Source organism: Onychomys torridus, chromosome 15 (genome assembly GCF_903995425.1).
Source record: "Onychomys torridus chromosome 15, mOncTor1.1, whole genome shotgun sequence".
NCBI lineage: Eukaryota > Metazoa > Chordata > Mammalia > Rodentia > Cricetidae > Onychomys > Onychomys torridus.
This window is the reverse complement of record NC_050457.1, coordinates 19,239,965-19,256,763: the sequence shown is the minus strand read 5'-3', so window position 1 is coordinate 19,256,763 and position 16,799 is coordinate 19,239,965. Positions and strand designations below refer to the sequence as shown.

The window sequence follows — 16,799 nt, the reverse complement described above, 5'->3', positions numbered from 1 at the left end:
TGAATGCTCTATCTGCATGTATTCCTTTACACCAGAAGAGGGCGCCAGATCTTATTACAGATGGTTGTGAGCCACCATGCGGTTGCTGGGAATTGAACTCGAGACCTCTGGAGGAGCAGCTAGTGCTCTTAACCTCTGAGCCATCTCTCCATCCCCTAGAAATAATTTCTAATTCATGGGGAAGATTAAATGAGAAGGGGGAGACAGGCTAAATGGATGCCGTCGTGGCTGGCACGGATTAAGCATATGAGCTGTCAAGTCTGTTGTCTGCTGCTGACCCAGTAAGGCATTTCTGTGCCCTGTGTGCCCTGTGCCGACATTACTCTAATAACAGTTGTGGCACAGAATTGATCTGTGGTGTCAGTTGTCTTGTGTGGTGAAATAGAAGACCATCCATCTCCTTGTATGGCAGTTATCTGAGACATGCTGGTTAGCATTCATTTGTGTGCACATCGTGGCTTTAGGAACCATCATCTGTGGGAATATCTCTACCCTGTGGTTGGTTCAAAGGAACCCTGCCAAGTTGACTGTGTCAGTGATTCTGAGATCAGAATGCAGCTTTCTGGCTGCCTCGCTGTCCAATGGCCTATGAATCTCTGACAGCATGGCTGGTTTGTGAGGTTTTTAGTGGGCTCTCCAAGCCACATATTAATACAGTCTATTTTTAATTTTCTCAACTGGGCTACCCAGAAATTGAGCTTCTTCATCGAAGGAATTACAAAGTGATGGTTTTACTAATGTCATCTTGGCAAGAAAGCTGCACCTTTGAATTTTAGCCAGATCGGGTCGTTATCACTACCGGGTGTTTTGTTTTGTTTGGAAGTGATTTTTTTTTTTTTCCTCCAGGGTTTAGTTCAAAACCATAAAGAGCAATCTTTAGATTTCAGCTTGTAACACAGGGCGATTAGAGGAAAAGTGATGTTTCTGGTATTTTCTTTTCAGGAACTGGAGCATGCCAAAGACATGGAGAGCCGTGCCATCGTTGACTCCAGGACCCCAGAAGAAGGGAAGCAGGGCCAAGCGATGATGGAAGATGCATGCCTGCCTCTTGAGCAAAAGAAGAGGAAGATCCAGAGGAATCTCCGGACGTTGGAGCAGACTGGACACGTGTCATCCAAAAATAAATACCAAGACATTCTCAACGAGATTGCCAAGGTGTCTGGAGATAGTATACTTCCATTTTCACGTAGACATTTGCTAGTCAGTGGCACGTGCTGGGCGTCCTGTGAGGTGGTATGAGGGACTCGTTGTGCATCCACGGTTCCTGTCTTGCTTAGTGTTCTGCATTTTTTAAAGGTTTCAAGGAGATTCACAACTTTTATAAGGAATAGATACAGTTCCCCCAGCCAAAAATACTTGAGACACACCAGGGGTCAATACCCTGGGAGTGTTGAACAGTCTTGTTACCACTTTAAGCCACAGATGCTTGGGTTTTTGTTCGTTTTATGACCCTTTGGGAAACATTTTTTTTCTTCACTGTTAATTGTCAATACAGCCCAATTGCCTTAGAATCTGCCATTAAGATGGTAACTCCGTCCCTGAGAATTTGCTTCTAAGCAGTTTAGCCTTACTGCAGCCCAAACTTAAAGGTGTTTCTTTCTCGGTTTTCATTTCACATTCCGCACTTGAGAACTTCCTGTGAATGTGATCTCAGCTTTGTTAAAGGAAACACAGGAAGTGGTTGGGATCTGTTTATCGATGATAAGGGAGGACATATTTGGGTAAAAAGTACTTTTCATTCTTTTGATTCAAATGTACACGTTAATATGGATCTGAGCTTAGAGGCAGTTAAATAATTAGAGAAAAATCTATTTTGTCATCCTCTGGGGAAATGCACAGTTTGAATCTTCAGTGGAAAATTATAGTCACTTTTAGAGGAAGGATTTCTCCTTCCCTGAGCAATACAAAGAAGCCAGAATTTGTTTTTATAGTTTGGGGTGGAGAATATTTCTCTTGGGGTATATGAGACAGAGAAACCAATGCTGTTTGCCATCAATGAGAAGGCTCTGTTTAGTAATGAATTATTTCAGAAGATGTAGGGGAATATGCCTTATAATTCCTAAAACAGTTGGTTTTAATTGGTTCACAAAGGAAAAATAATGTTAAGCAGGCACCATTTTCTCAAGTGAAATATTTTCATAGCTTACTGAATAATTTTTTAATTGTTTTTATTTAGAGCGAGCAAATGTGTATGTCTGAGTGTCAGTACATGTACCACAGTATATGTGAGGAGATCAGAGAGCAACCTTTCAACAACACCTACCTCTTTGAGGCAGAGTTTCTCTTGTCTCTGCAGTACAGAGAACTTCAGGCTTGCTGGCTCACAAGCTTCCAGCCAACTTCTGTTTCCACCCCCATCTCCCATCTCTGTAATTCATGCTGGAATTACAGATGTGGGCTCTGGGGATCGAACTGAAGTCATAAGGCTTTCATGGCGAGCAATTTTACCCACCGAGAAATCTCCCCAGCCTTTGCTGGTTAACTTTTTAAAACCTAGATCTGCAAGTTTAATTTTGACACAACTCTTGTAATCTATGAACAGTAAGACAAAACCGTTCATATTCTAGGAATTCTATTTAAATCTAAGTACAGTCATTTCTTGCTAACTGGAGGGGATTGGGTTTAGGATTCCAGCTAATAACCAGAATCCATGATGCAGTATTTGCATATGAGCCTGTCACATCCCCTGTGTGTGTTTTACTCAAAAGTAAAATGAAATGGTATATGGCTATCTTGCCAAAACTGTCTCACTCTGAGCAATCTTCCTGACTCAGCCTCTTAAGTGGCTGGGACCAACAAGCATGTGCCGTTGTGCCTAGCTTTCGCATATACTTGAAGTCATCTCCCATATATAGATATATTATCTAGATACTTACAATTCTAAGTACAGCCTACGTGCTGTGCAAATATTCGTGACACTGTATTGCTTAGGGAGTAATAAGAGAAGGGGCTGAATATGCCCATTACAAAGACACTTTTCTTTTTCCTCTATTTCCAGTTATTTGTTCAAATCCATAATGTGGAACGGTAGAAATGGAGAGTTAGTCAGTTGTAATAGTTTTCACTTTTGAATCTTCTCAAGTTATGAGAGTCATGGATAAGGTGAAATAAGATGTAGACATAAACTTTTTTTGGCTTAGTCTTCAGCCGGGCGGCGGTGGCGCCCGCCTTTAATCCCAGCACTCAGGAGGCAGAGGCAGGCGGATCTCTGTGAGTCTGAGGCCAGCCTGGGCTACAGAGCGAGATCCAGGAAAGGCGCAAAGCTACACAGAGAAAACCTGTCTTGGGGGGGAAAAAGTCTTCAAAGAGAAAAGTTGAACACAGTCTGAGGAAATCACATTTCTCTTGCTAATGTTTTCTTTGTACTCCTTTTCTTCTACTAATTTGAAGAAAGAGTCTCCCGTATCCCAGACTGGTCTGTAGCTTGTTAGTCAGCCCAGGGAGACTTCGAACTTCTGAACTGCTTGCTTCTGCCTCCTAAGTGCTGGGATTACAAGTGTGCACCATCGTGCCTAACGTATGTGCTGGGGATTGGAGCCAGGTTGTTGAGCAAGCAAGCACTCTACCAACCTAGCTACATTCCAGCCTTTTGTGCCTCCTTCAACTATTTGGTGATTCTCAAATTACATTTTTGGCTTTGGGGCGGGGTTTCTGTCTGTGAAATGTGTATTTGTGTGTGTGTGAAGTGTGTGTGTGTGTGTGTGTGTGTGTGTGTGTGTGTGTGTGTATTCTTCCACGAGTAGGTAGGTGGGAGCCAGAGGTCAACATTGGGCACCAGTAATTTCACTTCTTATTTCTCTATAGTTCTTCTTTGGTTCTCTAGCTTGCCACCTTATTTTTTAGGACAAGTGTCTCACGAAACCTGGATCTCACAGCAGTTTCAGCTAACTGGCTGGCCAGTGAACCCCCAAGATCTGCCTGTCCCTGCCCCACCCCCACCATGCCTAGCTCTCAGTGGGTATTAGGGGTCTGAACTCAAGTCCTCATGAAAGCGCTTTACTGACTCTCGTTGTCTTCCCAGCCCCCTTTTCTCATCTGGGGGAAAAATAAACTTTAGTAACCCTCTTAAAATAGGAGATGGACATTTTCCAGTTCTAAAAGTGATAACGATGTGTTGTGCTGTGGTGATAGATATAATAAGGTGCCTGAGATGAACTAGAACCAGCAGTTAGACACTGGCCTGCTGCTTGTTGGTCTTCTAAAGTATCAATCTCACAAAGCGAGTCTTGCTTCAGCCTGTCATTACAGCCTTTACTTGTTTCAGGATATCCGAAATCAAAGAATCCACCGCAAGCTTCGAAAAGCTGAACTGTCAAAACTTCAGCAGACCCTGAACGCACTTAATAAGAAGGCAGCGTTTTATGAAGATCAAATTAATTATTACGACACCTACATAAAGACCTGTGTAGACAACCTGAAAAGAAAGTGAGTTCACGGTCATTCATAATGTCATGATTTCTACGGGGAGACCTACAGTGCTGGCGGCGGCATGGGTTGGTTTTGGAAGTGTTCCAGTTTTGTTTCTATTGTTGATAAAGACATAACCAAAGAAAAGGGTTTCCTTGGCTTACATGCCATCCCAATCACAATCCATCATCGAGGGAACACAAAGCAGGAACCTGGAGGCAGGAGCTGAAGTGGGGAACACAGAGGAGTGCTGCTTACTGGCTTGCTCCTCATGGCTCGCTCAGCCTGCTTTCATATAGAACCCAGGACCACCAGCCCAGGGATGGCACCACCCACAGTGGGCTGGACCCTCCTTCATCATTTACTAATGAAAATGCCCTACAGGCTTACCTACCCAGTCTTAGGGAGGCATTTTCTCAACTGAGGCTCCCTCAGTTGACTTTAAAAATCTCAAATGACTTTAGATTGTGTCAAATTGACAGACTACACATATATCCAGCACATATATATTCCTTGATTTGAGAATGAAGAACAGGATGTTGTTTACCTGATAGTGTGAGATCAGTCAGGTATTTGCTAATTGCACAGAGCAACTTAATAATTTAAAAATTCATGATTTAAAAGTCTTTGTTGGCTTTTTTTAAAAGTCATTACTGACATAATAGGCCAAATTTGGCAGTTCTCTCATATCCATTAGTTACAAATTAAATATTTTTTATACACAATATAATGACTCTCAGTGACTATTCTTTGCTGATAATTATTCTTATCACTAGACTGGGTCAATGCTGATTAAACTTTAATTATCCACTTAGATAACGATACAATAATTTCAGATAACCTTTGTCTGTGAAAGAGCAATAGGAAATGATACTCTGTAGGAAGATCAATAGTATTAGTCATAGGAAGTCTGCTGAAGGGAGACAAGCTTCTCATCGCCCCACTTGGGTCCAGTCTTCATTTATTTATTTGCTTGGGAACCGTGCAGATCTTTTTTAACACTATACCCAAGAAGAACTCGACCAAGCAAATTTTCAGTAGTGGTTGGCTTCACATGGCTGTTAGAGCAACTTTAAGCCACAAACTCCAGTCCTGACATGGGTTCTGAGTCTCGCATACATCATGTGGTCTCGATTTTCTCGTGTTTAACATGGGATTGAGAGTGGCAGCTTCCCAGGTATTGCTATGAACGCTAAATGAAATGATTTATAGCAAAGGAATGCATTAATTTCAAAGCACCGTGGCAACCACTCATTTTGGAAAATACAAAGTAATGTGTATAAAGTATATATTTGGAACAGCACTAGCCATGAAGTGTTTACCAAATTAGAGAAGTTTTAGTAAAACATTCACTTTGGAACAGAAAGTTCATGTAATTACTCCAGGACTACTTGCGGTGACCTAGAAGACAGACACTCAGTTCAGAATGCCTGAGAACATAGAACACTTCTTTATTTTAAATGCCAACTTCAGTTGCTTAGGAAATCCCGTTGGGTAGTGTGATTCCAGAGCAAGGGGAACATTGTTACCTTTTATCAGGAGATGAGATAGTGCAGGTCAGTATTGGGGAGCCCCGTGAACCGTGGGGTCCCTGAGCATGGCTGCTGCACTGCCTGGAACAGCTTGATAACAGATAGTTGTTCTCATTTGCTCAGAAATAGTCGGAGATCGATTAAACTGGATGGAAAAGCTGAACCCAAGGGGACGAAGAGGGTGAAGCCAGTGAGGTACACAGCAGCAAAGCTCCATGACAAAGGTGTCCTGTTGGGCATAGACGACCTTCAAACCAACCAGTGAGTAGAGTGGAGTGTCTACCGAGACACCCCTGCCCTCCATCACACAAGCTCACTAAGAGTTCTTCGGCTTCCCTGGGTTCCTCAGAGGGCTTTGTTGGTTCCATCCAGGCTTAGCATAGATGACAGATCATTAGTCTTACTCTCCAAGACCGTCAGCATCTGGTGCTGCTGTGGTCAGGGTGTATATTTACAAGTGATGTCTTCGTTTGTCCAGTGTATGGATCCTCGGACCTTCTCTTGGTCCCTTCAAAGGAACTGCGTCAGAGCAGTAAGCATCAAAGGCCGCCTTCGGATTGTGGTACGAGAGCCATCCACAGTTGCCAATGGCGTGGATGTCTTTGTGTTTCAAACCCAGGAGCTGTGCCAGTCCCTGGTCAGAACCACCTCCAACATCGTGCTAGGAGTGTGTGAATTCAAGGTGGAAAGACAAACAGAAACCCACCAGGCACAGCCCCAGCAGGCACACCACACATGCAGGGACCATGAGCTCCATATACCTTCTCTTCCGTCTTCTTTTGTCTCAAGAGAAGTCAGCCACTGACTTTGGCCTCCTCTCTGGCAGTACCCCACCCCCACCCCCACCATCTTCTGGGGCCTGACCCACAAAACCTGACTATATAAGCTCAGAGAACACACATCTTCTTCTCTTGAAGTTTCTGTAAAAGTTACTATCTACTGTACTCTGCCACCACAACAGTAGGTCAATGTCAAGGATCACACCTGCTATTTCCTTTGCACTAAAGCATGCAACATGAATCTAAAAAGGTCTTATAATAAAAAACCCAGAGCCAGATACCAGGATGAAGGCTGAAAGATCAGAGAAGCAGAGCAAGCCACAGCCACTGTTTATCACCTCACCAACTCCAGTCCTCAGACTGAAAGCCTGAGTCCTCACCCGAAAGGGTCTCAGCTGAACTGCCTTAGTTCCTGTTTCCTCATGCCATATATACCTTTCTCTACCCTGCCGGCACTTCCTGGGATTAAAGGTGTGTGCCACCACTGCCTGGCTGTGTTTCCAGTGTGGCCTTGAACTCACAGAGATCCAGACGGATCTCTGCCTCCCGAGTGATAGGATTAAGAGTATGTGCCACCACTATCTGGCCTCTATGTCTAATCTAGTAGCTGGCTCTGTCCTCTGATCCTCAGGAAAGCTTTATTGGGGTACACAATATATCATCACAAAAGCATCCCAACAGTGGCCTTCAGACTGGCCATTTAGGGAATGGAGTCAGGAGGTGGTGCAAAGTGTAGTCTGCTCACTGGTCCAAGCTGAGGCTCTGTTAGTTTCTTTCTTCCTTAAGGGTTTACTTGTGATTGCCCATGTCCGACTCTTCCTCTTTTCAATAGGTTTAAGAACGTTACATTCGACATCATAGCTACTGAGGACGTGGGCATCTTCGATGTCAGATCCAAGTTCCTTGGTGTTGAGATGGAAAAGGTGCAGCTCAATATTCAGGTGAGCTGGGGTTTTTATGAGGCCCACTTGGGGCTCTCTCTGCCATTCACAGTTCCTGACAACACTGCTATAAAAGCCTGGGTTTAACTCCTGGAACCCTGGAACTCAGACGGTGGAATGAGAGAATCTGTTTTCACAAGTTGCCATCTGACCTTCACGTGCATGCTGAGACAGAGAGACAGACAGACAGAGAGAGAGAGAGGGGGGGGGGAGAAGAAGGAGGAGGAGGAGGGGAGGGGAGAGGAAAGAGAGAGGGAGGGAGGGAGAGAGAGAGAGAGAGAGAGAGAGAGAGAGAGAGAAGAAGGAGGAGGAGGAGGAGGAGGAGGAGGAGGAGGAGGAAGAGGAGGAGGAGGGGAGGGGAGAGGAGAGGAAAGGAAAGAGGGAGAGAGAGAGAGAGAATTTTAAATTATAAGATGGAAGTGAAAACTGTGTCTGATATTAACTGGATAATTTTCTTTCATGCAGTTTTTTTTTTTTTTTTCCCAGTGCTGAAGTTCAAACCCAGACCCTCTCACATACAAACTAGCTCTGTAGCACCAAATTATGACTCCGGCCTTCTCTCTACCTTCAAACCACTTTCTTCCACGTGGGGCAGTAATTATTTAAGTGCCTCATTCTGACTGCAGCATCACTCACTGTCATTTATGGGTTTGTTAAAATAAAACTCTCACCTCGGAGCTGCACAACTGAAGTCCCTAGGGCCGGGCTCTGGGTTCCAGGTCCTGAACTAGCCTGTGTTTTTAAGCATACTAATGTTTCAGAAGCCCCAGCGGGATTATTGGACCAGCCAGGTTTATGTTGCCATCGATTCTTCTAGAACGTTTTTTAAGCGCTGATGTCACACATACGTACTGTCACCCTCTGTTGCAGGACTTACTTCAGATGCAGTATGAAGGAGTGGCTGTGATGAAAATGTTTGATAAGGTGAAGGTGAACGTGAACCTTCTCATATACCTGCTCAACAAAAAGTTCTACGGGAAGTGAGCTGCCTGCGGGGAGCTCCTGGATTCTCTATCGCCTGCATCGAGAAATGAGTTCGTCTAGTATTTTTGTTTTAAAACATGATTGAAATCACTGCTTATAAATGTGTGATTTTTTTTTTTTTTTAAAGACCAAAACTGTTCTGAAGAATGTAGCCACGTGCCTTTTTGATAATTGGATTCTGCAGCGGAGGGAGAGACAAGGTGGGCAGATGAAACACACACACTGTGGCTGGCACAGGTACTCCAGCTGAAAGCTCTCAACACCCTGTGATTGGTTTCAAAGTAGGGGGAGAAAGTTTAGCTGACTAGGGACAAATGTATAAACCTATTTTCCTATGAAAAAAAAATTTAAATGTCCCACTTAAATGATGTAATTCTTCATAGATTGTTTTATTATCTGTGGAGAAGTAGAGATCTAATTAATTTGTAATGAATTATTTAGACATATAGCTCTAAGCCCTGTCTTCTGGGAATTACCAGTTTTAAAGAGAACTTTTTGTGCAATTCAAAATGAAGGTTTTTTTTTTTTATAAGTAATTGAAAGTGATGATCCAATAACACTTTCTGTATAAAAGTATATATTTTATGTGATTTATTCAATTACTCAAAGTGCACTACTTCCTCATGGGAAGGCTCCTGGACGAGGAGTCACATGGGCCACCGTGGATAGCAGTTATAGACCCCACTGTCACCCTCACAATTTATTTGAATACTTCAATTGTGCCTCTCAGATTTTTTTGTAATGCTATAAAATCAGTATCTAGATGGTTTTTAAATGTATTCTTTGAAAATTGTTTTATGTAAAATAAATGTTACTTAATTACATGAACGTGGTTTTTAGGTTGTCTTAATAAATCCAACTCACTTAGTGGGCAAAAGGCTCGTGGTAGGGCTTTGCAGGAAAAGAAGTCATTTACCCAGAGCTGTACAAATTAGGGTACAGAGTAAGCTGCTGTAGGAGGCAACAGAGGACCTCAAGTTTAACCATTCAGAGATGAGTAGATCCATGGGGGAATCCAGAGATCCAGGTTGACCAGTCGGCCTTGTACTTATCACTCATTCTCAACCAGAGAACACAGGAGCTGAAGTTCAGAATAACGAACTTTTACGGAGGTCACTTCTACCTACTTCCCATTGATCAAAAGCAGGTCACAGCCAGCAAGAGTCATCGCCTCAGTCCGTTTGTGTGGTTATAACAAAATACCTGAAGCTGGACACTTTGTAAAGAAAACAAATGCTTACTTAATTCAAAGTTGTGGAAGCTCTGAGCAGGGTAGCAGCAACTGCTTGGTATTATATAACAGCACATGAAGAAGAAACAAACTCCTGGGGTACCCTTGCTTTCCAACAACCCACTCCGCTGTTGCTCACCTCGTCCCAGTAGACACAACCCACCCCCCAGTCCCTGCACTCCAGGAAGGACTTGGAGTGGAAATGTCCACATAGGAACCCAGGTGAGGGAGCAGTGTTTGGAAGCACAAGCCAGTATTTCCTGGCATCCTTAAAATGAACCTCTCTTGTTCCAGCAGCAGAGATGGCAGGTTGAATATGTGAGTAAGGATGCTTGGATCATGCCAATGTCCTCAGTAAGGGATGCTTGGATCACGCCAGTAACCCCAGGGAGAGCCTGGAGTGTCTTCCTGTTGTCCCCCAAGATAGGGATGTTCATAAAGGTAACACAGATTGCCCTTTGTTGAGATCTGCAAGGGACAGAGCTAAGTGGATGACCAGAGAAGGAGGAATGTAATGAAGAAAAGGAGCAGCAATAAGCAATGTGGCCTTGCATGCCTCTGAACTAAGTCTGTAGGGATCAGTGACGCCAAAGCCTGGGCCACTTTCAGGGCTGGACATCCTCTAGCCAGGGGGCAGATTTTCTTTATACCTCTGAAGTCCTGACTTGCTTCTTCCCAATTACTGCTTTTCTTATTCAGAGACATTTTATTAAAATTTCTCAAGTGTATGGAGATAGCGTATGTGTGCATTCTTCATGGGCTGCCACTTGCCTGTGCATGTATGTGTGGAATCAGAAGGTCAGCTTTGAATCTCTTCCTCTGTTACTCTTTCAACTTACTTTTTGAGATAGGGGCTCTCATCTAGAGCTTGCTTTTTAGCTAGGCCGGCTGGACAGGCCCTAGGTTCCATCTGTCTCCACCCCACCCCACTCCCTCATTCCCAGAACTGTGATTACAGGTATGCACCACCATGTTCAGCTTCTATGTGGGTTCTGGGACTGGAACCCTGGGTCCTTCTTGCTTATGCAAACAAGCCCTTGCCCCACTGAGCCATATACCTAGCCCCCACCAGACTCTCTTGCCTTTAATACACCATTAACACTAAACATTGGAACTACAATGATCTTTACAAAGCTGATTCCCATATTTTGAGATGATCATGTTTAGTCAAGAAGGTTGGCAGCACTATGTCCCCCTAACTTCTACAGTTACATCTGGCATTTTAGTTCATTTTTCTACAGGGTCTCACTGTACAGCCCTGGCTGGCCTTAAACTCGCAGAGATCCACCTGCCTTGGACTCCAAGTGCTGGGACTAAAGGTGTGTGCCACCACCCCTGGCCCATACCCGGCATTTAAAAAAGACAAAAACCATGGCAGCACCCCCTGCCCCAGCCACTCAACAAGGATGTGCTGCTCTATGAGCTCCAGACAGAGAAGACCTGTCCCCATTATTCTGGATGTCAGTGGCCAAGTAAAATGCCAACCTGGGTGAGATCACTACGTGGTATAAAAGATCAGAACTCTAATGTCAGCCCTGGGACACTAATTAGAGTTACTATTCATGGTGTGACTTTTATGATTTTTGTGGTGAAGTGCAGGTTAGTGGTATTCCTCAAACATCTCAAGAAGCAACCACAGAACTGTGGATGGTGAAAAGTGCCCTGTAGTTTGAAAGGCCTTTCATGTGTGTTAGACCTTATTGCCAGTTAGCTTTTTGAAAGTGCCATTGCATCTGGTACCGAAACTAGGACCTGGTAATAGGTTAAGATAGTTAACCAAGCTTTAGAGCAGTGCTTCTCAATCTTCTTAACACTCCAACCCTTTAATACAGTTCCTCATGTTGTGGTGGCCCCCACCATAGTTATTTCATTGCTACCTCATAACTGTAATTTTGCTACCATCATGAATCGTAATGTAGATGTTTTTGGAGACAGAGGTTTGCAAAGGGGTTGAGACCCACAGGTTGAGAACCACTGCTCCAGAGCTGTGTTTCAGGCTTCGCTAGTTCAGTGCCTGGCAATGCCTTATAAATAGTAGGCATGGTCAGAAGTCTGGAAATGGAGTGAGAAGGAGAGTATACGCCCCTTCCTGTGCCCCTCATTCGTCCAGTACTACTTTAGATGGACCGTTGGATGGATGGGGCTTTTACTGATAATCTAGTGCTAACTGAGCATCCTTTCATGTAAAACAGCTAGTATGGGCTTGGTCCTCGGCTTTGTTTTCCTTAGAACCGAAAATCTCTAAGCTCAAAGACAGTGGAGTTTGCCCCATGTAACAGGAACCGAAGTTTCTGTTTATAGACAGGATCTCGAGTAGCCCAGCTAACCTCAAACTCAACATAGCAAGTGGTGAGGAGAGTCTTGAACTCCTGGTGGTCCTGCCCTTGCCTCCCAAGTGCTAGGATTACAGGTGTGCACCACCTCGGTGTGGTGAACAAAAATCTCGTTTTCTTTATAACAGATACGGAATTAGATACTGAACTTGACCTTTGCTCAGTAACCTGAGCCACGTGGGTGGTTTACCGCTCTCCTGGGGGCTAATTAGTGTAAATACTTGTTGCTCCATGATGAGACACAAATTATATTTCTAAACTGAAAATACCAATTCAGGTTTGTAACAACAAGAGACAAAACCAGGTCTCCTCCTGATTAGGTTGTAACTTACTTAAACCTACGCTTTGCTTTGAAGACCAATGTGGAGGTCTTAGGCAGACCAGGAAGTGAGTGGCTTTCTTACTTCCTGTATTTTCATACTAACAGGTACTCAGATTACCACCGCTGGCTTCTAAAAGGAAATTAGTAGGTGAATTCCTAGAATATTCTATTGTCTTTGGAGAGCTTTGAGTAGAGGCGTGGAAACAGTGCCCGCAACAGGCAGGAGAGTGGGTGAAACGGAACAGCACTTCTAACTTCCCGAGATTAAAATTCACACCATGGTGAGGCCATGTGTGTTTTTAAACATTGGCATATACCATCCACCTGGGGAGAGGGCTAGAGTCACACTATTTGGTGCCAGACAAATTGAAACAGGGACTGTGCAAGCCCAGAGTGTACATCAAGTCATTCCAGTAAGAACGCTGCTGTCAAGCTGAGACTTCTTTGTGGAAAGTGGTCATAAGCTCTGACAGGCAGGTTGCCCAACAACGGACATTTACTATGAAGGTGACAGGGGGGTTGGGCTGGAGTGGCAAGGAACAAAAGAAGCAGAGGGATCGGTCTCTTTTCCTGAGAAGGGCAGACAATCATGACAGAAATGCTGTCAAGCTTTAGGACAAAATGGAGAAAATGTCACCACCAATGGACCGTAATATAAAATGAGAAACCCCTCTAAAGGGGCGGACAGAACTTCGAGATTTGTGTGGGATGTTAGGTAAAGCTAACAGAAGAAGGCTCATAGTTGGATAACATGTATGTACAAGTCAAAATGCAACATGGAGTTGAAATGGCTGTTTGGGGGGCGGTGAGTATTAACTAAACAATGAGGTCAAAAGTTGGAGTAAACCATAAAAAAGTAGAAGGAATGAAAACTGTATGATTGTATATTTTTATCAAAATTTCTCCTGAACCCCAATACTATATACAATGAATATACACCGACTTAAAAATACAAATAAAGCTGGCCATGGTGGCCTTTACTCCCAGCACTTGGGAGGCAGAGGCAGGAGGATCTCTATGAGTTCCAGGCCAGCCTGGTCTACATAGTGAGTTCCTAGACAGCCAGAGCTACAAAGTTGAAAAAAACAAATACAAACAAAAACTGAAAGTTAATGACATTGAAATTAACAAACACGTGAAGAGCTGAGTCAATGGTTAAGAATGTGTGTGTTACTCTTCCAGAGGACCAGGTTTAACCAGCACCCACATGGTGATTCTCAACCATCAACAATTTCACAACCATCCAGGGGATCCGACACCCTCTTCTAACCTCTGAGCATGCAAGTGGTGTACATACATACATGCAGGGAAAATACTCACACATAAAATGAGTACATTAAATAAAAAAAAAAAAAAATTTAAAAAATAACAAACGTGAAAATGAAAAATTCACTTCTAACCTCTGGACAGGTAAGTCAGAAAAAGAACAAAAATGGAGACAAGATAGAAATACTTTGAGGGATAAAACTCAGTGTATATATAATGGAATACTAGAAGGGTTCTGTGTCTGTAATGAAAGTGTACAGACTTCTGTCATTAAACAATAAAAACATCAACTACTTGCACATTTCTGTTCTATTAGATGCAACTATTGAGAGACAATTTCAAGTATAACAAAACGTGTATTTGTTATATGCAAATACTATGCTGATAAATGTAAAGGGCATGAGCATCCTCAGATCTGGCTTCCTTTAGAGATCCTGAAACCAATCACCTTTGGACGTTGAAGGACACATGTACATATTTTGTCTCAGACAAGGGCTTACTATGTAGCTTAAGCTGGGCTAGAACTTGCAACTTGTCTCTAGTGCTGGGATGGTGTGCACCACCATGCCTGGTTTAGAACCACATTCAGTTTTCCTGGCTCTCCTAAAGCCATGGTTGACAAAACGCATTCACACACACCCCACCCACAGCCCCCAAGCAGCAGCAACAGCAACACTTCAGACCCACTGCATCAAAATCTCTGGAAATGCAGCCCAGCACTGTGGCTTAAATCTTCCAGCTGACTCTGGTCCATGCCAAATGCCATGTCCTACTCTAAACTCAGGTGTGGGATCCTCAGAGCTCATCATCACCCAGGCGCACGTTTAGTACATTGGTCCATGATGGAGCCCACAAATCTGTACTTATACATCCAAAAAGTTAAAATTGCTTGTGAAGGTAGTTTTGACTTTTTGTGAATGATCTAATTAATAATCTGAGGCTGGAGAGATGGCTCGGTGCTTAAGAGCATTTGCTGCTCTTGCAGAGGACCACATCACAGCTCATGGCTATGTGGAACTCCAGTTCCTCACTGCATGAACACAGTGCACAGACATACATGCTGGAAAAACAACCATACATATAAAATCTGAAAGAGAAATCTCTTAAGAAAATTCACAATTCTTAGAGAATACTAAGGAGAGGAAGAAATCTCTCATTCAGTCCCCTCTCCCTTGGCCCTCTGTGCTACGACCGAATTCTGAGAGACACTTCAGTAAATATGCAGAGAATTTAAGAACTTCATTATTTCAAGAGCCCTCTTTCTTCAAGGGACGTTTTGTTCTAATATAACAGCTCTCCAAAGCATCCTCAACTTCCCACCATTTCTACCAGTCTGGGGGGGGGGGTGCTTGTGCATGTTCATATACGTGTGTGAGTACATGGGAAGGCCAACGAATAACCTCAAGTGTTGTTCCTCAGGTTCCACCCACCTTTTTTTGAAATAGGATCTCCTACTGTCCTGGAGCTTGCCAAGTAGGCTAGCCGACTGGCTAGGGAATCCCAGGGATGTACTTGTCCCTGCTTGTCTCCCCAGCTCTGGGATTGCAAGTGCATACCACCCTGATTGGCTCTTACATGCATTCTGGGGATGACACTGAGGTACTCAAGCTATCTCTCCAACCCCTTCAACACTTGTAAAGGATATACAGACCTACAGACACTTACTTGCACGAGAGTATAATTTATTGAGTAAAAGAGTATAACACGGATCGTGAAGACCACAGACGCAAAGGCAGAAGACAGGTCCTGTTGCCTCAAGTTTTGCGCTCTACCGTTTCGTTTCACCAACAGCCAAACATTAAATGGAAAATTCCAGAAATAGAAGTTGTAAGCCATTCTAGGAAGGAGGTTGAAAGCTTACCCCAGGGGCTGGACAGAGAGCCCAGGGCTTCAGAGCACTGCTGCTCTGGTGGAGCACCTTGTTCAGTTCCTAACACCCACATGGCGGCTCACAGCCATCTGGGGCTCCAGTTCGCCCTCTTCTGATCTCTGTGGACACCAGGTATGCACGTGGTACCAACACACACAAGGCAAAACACTCAGAAACATAAACCTTAAAAAAATTTCAAACTGACTTTTGAATGGATCATTTTATCCTGTGTAACACTACACCCTTGTTAATAACCATCTCAGAACTACAGTATCTGTCCCAGGATCCCAGTGCTTGTGACTATATAAACCTTGTTTTACTTAACAATGATCCCAAAGCACACGAGAGTGATACACAGAGGGTGTATCATGACACATCAAAGAACAGATTTAACTCTAATACTAAAGGGCAATGCAGAAGATTGCTGGCAAAAACAGTCTCCTGCTAATACAGGGTTTGGCTCTCCTGCTTTCAGGCTTCCAGGGGGAGGTTTAGAAGCCTCTCTCTGGATTCAGGAAAACCACTATACTTAAAACCTTTGGCCGTCAAAAACAAAACAAAACGGTCACTTGTTTCATTACTTTTCTGAATTTTGGGTGTCTTACAATCAGATGGAGAATGTCTTAGAAATCAATGTTATCTATCCCTTCGGTTAATTGCAGCATTTTACTTTTCTTGTCTGTGGTCCATAAAAGTGGTGAACCTAAAAACCCACGACATTTCAGAGAGGTGAGGGAACAATACCATGTTATTAATGTGTGCAGAAGTACCTTGCCAGTTCTCACCTGTTCTAAAAAACGTGCTTTCTCAAGAGATTCCAGTGGGAACGACTTTTAAAATAGCATTGTTTAGCTGGGCAATTGCATAACTTAGGAGCAACCTATGAAGACAATGAGTGTCAGCTCTTAAAAGGAGTAAGATGGTCTCTCTGATGTGTTTTCTCCATTGGTTGAAATGTTGAGGATCTACTTGGGGAAAGAGCCATCGTGCAATATTGCCCTTTTCAAAGCCTTTGCCAGGGGGTACAGATTACCACTGTGCTGGCTAGTTTTAAGTCAATTTCGGACAAGCTGGAGTCATCTGAGAGGAGGGGACCTCAATTAAGAAAATGCCTCAGATACACACGCCTGGAGG

At 43.6% G+C, this 16,799-nt stretch overlaps 1 protein-coding gene across 1 annotated transcript in view; it reads left to right on the top strand.

The window, feature by feature from the left end:
- Iqgap2 (IQ motif containing GTPase activating protein 2) overlaps nt 1-9,401 on the top strand; it is a 139,636-nt gene extending 130,235 nt beyond the window's left edge. The window contains exons 30-34 of the mRNA XM_036207454.1: nt 943-1,155; nt 4,265-4,425; nt 6,063-6,200; nt 7,551-7,659; nt 8,530-9,401. Of these exons, the coding sequence (XP_036063347.1) occupies nt 943-1,155; nt 4,265-4,425; nt 6,063-6,200; nt 7,551-7,659; nt 8,530-8,643 (735 nt within the window). The 3' untranslated portion in view covers nt 8,644-9,401. The remainder of the gene's footprint in view (nt 1-942; nt 1,156-4,264; nt 4,426-6,062; nt 6,201-7,550; nt 7,660-8,529) is intronic.
- The last annotated feature ends 7,398 nt before the right edge of the window (nt 9,402-16,799 follow it).